This window comes from Micromesistius poutassou, assembly GCF_964030765.1.
Source record: "Micromesistius poutassou genome assembly, contig: SCAFFOLD_5205, whole genome shotgun sequence".
Lineage (NCBI taxonomy): Eukaryota > Metazoa > Chordata > Actinopteri > Gadiformes > Gadidae > Micromesistius > Micromesistius poutassou.
This window is the reverse complement of record NW_028178499.1, coordinates 4,725-10,000: the sequence shown is the minus strand read 5'-3', so window position 1 is coordinate 10,000 and position 5,276 is coordinate 4,725. Positions and strand designations below refer to the sequence as shown.

General features: G+C 51.1%; 1 protein-coding gene across 1 annotated transcript in view; it reads left to right on the top strand.

Annotated features, from left to right (window-relative positions):
- LOC311373700 (proton myo-inositol cotransporter-like) overlaps positions 1 to 696 on the top strand; it is a gene marked incomplete at its 5' end in the record, with an annotated part of 6,725 nt that extends 6,029 nt beyond the window's left edge. The window contains one exon of the mRNA XM_084490326.1: positions 466 to 696. Coding sequence (XP_084346452.1) covers positions 466 to 677 — 212 coding nt within the window. The remainder of the gene's footprint in view (positions 1 to 465) is intronic.
- Positions 697 to 5,276: the final 4,580 nt, after the last annotated feature.

Sequence of the window (5,276 nt, the reverse complement as noted above, 5' to 3'; positions counted from 1 at the left end):
GTAGGGGCCTTCACGGTGTACGCGGTGGTCTCCCTGCTGGGGGTGGTGTTGTGTTGTGTTGTGTTGTGTTACATTGTGTTGTGTTGTGTTACATTGTGTTGTGTTGTGTTACATGGTGTTGTGTTGTGTTAGGGGCCTTCACGGTGTACGCGGTGGTCTCCCTCCTGGGGGTGGTGTTGTGTTGTGTTGTGTTACATTGTGTTGTGTTGTGTTACATTGTGTTGTGTTACATTGTGTTGTGTTGTAGGAGCCTTCACGGTGTACGCGGTGGTGTCCCTCCTGGGGGTGGTGTTGTGTTGTGTTGTGTTGTGTTACATTGTGTTACATTGTGTTGTAGGAGCCTTCACGGTGTACGCGGTGGTCTCCCTGCTGGGGGTGCTGTTGTGTTGTGTTACATTGTGTTACATTGTGTTACATTGTGTTACATTGTGTTGTGTTGTGTTACATGGTGTTGTGTTGTGTTAGGAGCCTTCACGGTGTACGCGGTGGTCTCCCTCCTGGGGGTGCTGTTCCTGCTGGGCTGCCTCCCTGAGACGCGGGGTCTGGCCCTGGAGGACATGGACGTCCTGTTCTCCGGCCCGCTCTGCGGCGGCGGCGGCGGCGGCGTCCGCTACACCCGGGTAACCAGCAGCGACCCCCCGCCCCCCTCCGACGAGGACCAGTCGGACCCGGACTAGACCCGGACTGGACCTGGACTAGGCCCCCTGGTTTCTGTCTTCTCTCTGTTTTGTTTTTCGGTGATTTGGGGAAAAAGGTTTTAAAGCGATGGACCACAGAATCCCTTCCTGCTCCTTCAAGCCAATCGAATCGAGGGAATCTTATCACATGGCCACGGCAGACCAATCACGTCACAGCGACGGTGAAGCCCTTTCAGACTTTGGGGTTGGGATTCAGACCAGACAACCCTACACTTGTAGGAGTATATTTTCTAATACTCTGACACTGTCCGAGGTATTCTGTGAATATCCAGTTTCCATCACTTTAACGAGCCGGCTGATCACGGCAGTAGAAGGGACACACGTTGATTACTGCCTCTATGTATTTATTTATTTATTCAATGTCTTTATTCATTCCAATGGGGACATGAAACTAACAATCAATCAAAGTGTGATTTAATGTTAATTAGTTCGTTCCACTAACACCCTGTTGCTGTTGGATTCATGTGTTCATAAAGCGGGGGGGGGGGGTCTTCATGTAGGGGTCCAGGAGGTATTTCTGGGTGATGATGAACTTTACAAACTTGGGATGTCCTCTTCCTCTCCTCCGCCTTCTCCCGCTCCTCCTTATTCCATCGGACTGGTTTTTGTTGGTGTTTTGGAAACCCTGGGGAGACCACCTGGTCCTCACCGGGTTAGGGTACCATGTGGACTGGGGGGGGGGTAGACCCTGCTGTGGGTCCACCAGGGACGCGGTCTACGTCGGGGAGCAGACCCTCGTTCTTCTGACCCGTGTGAACCCCTTCGTCTCCAGCCCGACTGGTCGGATGCGGGCGTGGCCCCGTGCGGAGCGGTGCGGTTCGACGGCTCCGTAGCCTACATCACCGTAAGTCTCTCGCCTCTCGTCTCTCGCCCCCCCCCCCCCCCCCCCCACCAGCCCATAATACTACCAGGAGGGAGGCATTCAAGAGGTCCTTGTTCCAATTCAACTCATGTTTTATTTGTGTAGCCCTTACACACAAATGTGTATCCCCAAAGGGCCGTATAACAGGCCGTGTGTTTATGACCCCCCCCCTCCCCAACCCTAGCGCCCCCCCCCCCAAGAGGGCAAGAAAAAACTCCCTTACCTCGTTCTGCTTCCACAGCTGCGATAGGGTGGACCTCCCCCCTCCGCCCCCCCCTCCGCCCCAGGACCTGCTGTGAGGAGGTCCCCACCAGGTCCCCCCCCCCCCCCCCCCCCCCCCCCCCCCGGCTGAACGGTACAGGTGTCTTTCCCTCTCCTGATTGAACTGGTTCGGTCCTGTGTGACGGTACGACGGCCAGTGTTTGCCTTGTGCATCGTGAGGGATGAAGACCGCCTGAGCTTCTGAGAGTGGGACCAGAAGGTCTGAACGTCCCTAGACCCACACACACACACACACACACACACACACACACACACACACACACACACACACACACACACACGGCCTCCACAGGTCTCAGCAGGTTCAGTTCTTCAGAAGACTGAAGACTGGAGGGGCCGGAGACTCGCTCTCTGCTCCAGAGGGAACCTCCACTGGGTTCTTGAACCTCCACTGGGTTCTTGAACCTCCACTGGGTTCTTGTTGAACCTCCACTGGGTTCTTGTTGAACCTCCACTGGGTTCTTGTTGAACCTCCACTGGGTTCCTGAACACGGACCAACCTTTGTGAACAAGCATCTGCGTGAGAACGAGGTGTTGGGAGAACGTAGGTGGAGCCTCCTGTTCTCCTGGGGGACTGCCTGAGGAACGTTAAGGAACGTTAAGGAACGTTAAGGAACGTTAAGGAACGTTCAGGAACGTTCGGGAACGTTCGGGAACGCTTGATTTCAGCCAAACTTTACGGCGATGTCTTTACACTGTCTTCACACTGCAGGTGGCCTTGTGTTTGTATGGATCTATTTTTACACTTTTCTTGAACTGACGTTTGTTTTAATGTCTCGTTCTTTGTCGTTTGTGTGTTTGTTAACTTATATAATAATAATATAATTAATAGAAGTACTTGAAGTAACTTATTTTTAATGATCTGATGTATCGGTAATAAATCGGTCTGGTATCTTGGTGTAGGGGATATATTAACTGCCTAGTGTTGGTCCTCAATGTTGGATCAATGGCACAACTTTTCATATTAATACAATAAAATAATATCCAGATATTGTTCCTCATTCTTCCAAATAAAAATGATGATCAAAAGCTACGACTTCCAGCAGCACCTTGAAGAAGAAGGATGGGGCCTGTGGCGTGGAGACAGCAGCTACCAGCTGGTACGGTCCACTGGTAGAGACACCAGCTACCAGCTGGTACGGTCCACTGGTAGAGACACCAGCTACCAGCTGGTACAGTCCACTGGTAGAGACACCAGCTACCAGCTGGTACGGTCCACTGGTAGAGACAGCAGCTACCAGCTGGTACGGTCCACTGGTAGAGACACCAGCTACCAGCTGGTACGGTCCACTGGTACAGACACCAGCTACCAGCTGGTACGGTCCACTGGTACAGACACCAGCTACCAGCTGGTACGGTCCACTGGTAGAGACACCAGCTACCAGCTGGTACAGTCCACTGGTAGAGACACCAGCTACCAGCTGGTACAGTCCACTGGTACAGACACCAGCTACCAGCTGGTACGGTCCACTGGTAGAGACACCAGCTACCAGCTGGTACAGTCCACTGGTACAGACACCAGCTACCAGCTGGTACGGTCCACTGGTAGAGACAGCAGCTACCAGCTGGTACGGTCCACTGGTAGAGACACCAGCTACCAGCTGGTACGGTCCACTGGTAGAGACACCAGCTACCAACCAGCTGGTACAGTCCACTGGTAGAGACACCAGCTACCAACTGGTACGGTCCACTGGTAGAGACACCAGCTACCAGCTGGTACGGTCCACTGGTAGAGACACCAGCTACCAGCTGGTACGGTCCACTGGTAGAGACACCAGCTACCAACCAGCTGGTACAGTCCACTGGTAGAGACACCAGCTACCAGCTGGTATGGTCCACTGGTAGAGACACCAGCTACCAGCTGGTACGGTCCACTGGTAGAGACACCAGCTACCAGCTGGTACGGTCCACTGGTAGAGACACCAGCTACCAGCTGGTACGGTCCACTGGTAGAGACACCAGCTACCAGCTGGTACGGTCCACTGGTAGAGACACCAGCTACCAGCTGGTACAGTCCACTGGTAGAGACACCAGCTACCAGTTGGTACGGTCCACTGGTAGAGACACCAGCTACCAACTGGTACGGTCCACTGGTACAGACACCAGCTACCAGCTGGTACGGTCCACTGGTAGAGACACCAGCTACCAGCTGGTACGGCCCACTGGTACAGACACCAGCTACCAGCTGGTACGGTCCACTGGTAGAGACACCAGCTACCAGCTGGTACGGTCCACTGGTAGAGACACCAGCTACCAGCTGGTACGGTCCACTGGTAGAGACACCAGCTACCAGCTGGTACGGCCCACTGGTAGAGACACCAGCTACCAGCTGGTACGGTCGACTGGTGGAGACACCAGCTACCACACACACAAGCACACACACACCAAACCTGTGAACATGAACTCGTACTGCACATGTAATCCAGAGTAAAAGATGATCCTGACTCATTTCCTGTGGTTATTGTTTGTGTACCTACAGGTGGACAACTGCAGTAAAAGTATGAAGATATGCATAATTCTGCTAATTAGAATTGAATATGTAGAATAATTATTAATAATATAATAAATAATAACGCCTATGCATACATCATATGTAGATTAATGGCATTTGATGAGGCATGGCATATTCCAATCATTAATTATTGTGTAGGTATTATATTGGACACTCGATGCCAAGATAGCACGAAATGGCTTAAACGTGTCGTCTCTAAAATACACTATACTATAAACACGAGTATAGAAGCGTTGTGATCGCCACTAGGTGGCGATCACAACGCTTCTATACTCGTGTTTATTGTGACGGGGACTCATCTTTTAGCTGCTGGTTGGACATGCTGGGTTAACGTAGCTGTCATCCCACTCGGAAAAATCCGTACCTGTACAAAGTGGGAATAATTAAATCGCCTTTCGAATACATTTATAACATCACTTTTAACAATACAGAGAGCTCCAACATGTCTCTTTATTAGGGGAGTCGTCGACCTGCAGTCCGGTGAACTAAACCAATTTAAATCGGCCTGAGGTGTAAAGATAATGGATACTCTAGTGGACGATAGGACGTGTTTACTGCAACAAACGTCTGTGCACAAAAAAATAGTGAAAATAGAAAAAAAATAAAAATAGATGTGATGTTTTTTTTTTGTTGCTGTTGACAAATCTTAACTGTGTTTAAGTAGCCCAGTATTTGGCACTTGCACAAACCATTGGTCGACAATGGACTTTTACAAATACATCAAATTATAACATAAATAATCAATAAATCAATCGTTCTGCACCAATCGCACCATTCGCAGCGGTTACACCTACCGAGACAAGAGGCGGTCGGTTCGAAATCGGAATCCGAGCCCCCCCCGTGGTGGAACCGTGGAACCCGTTATCTTGTTATTGCCCCGGTCTCCGTGACGTCACAGACCGAACCCCGAGCGGTGGGTGTG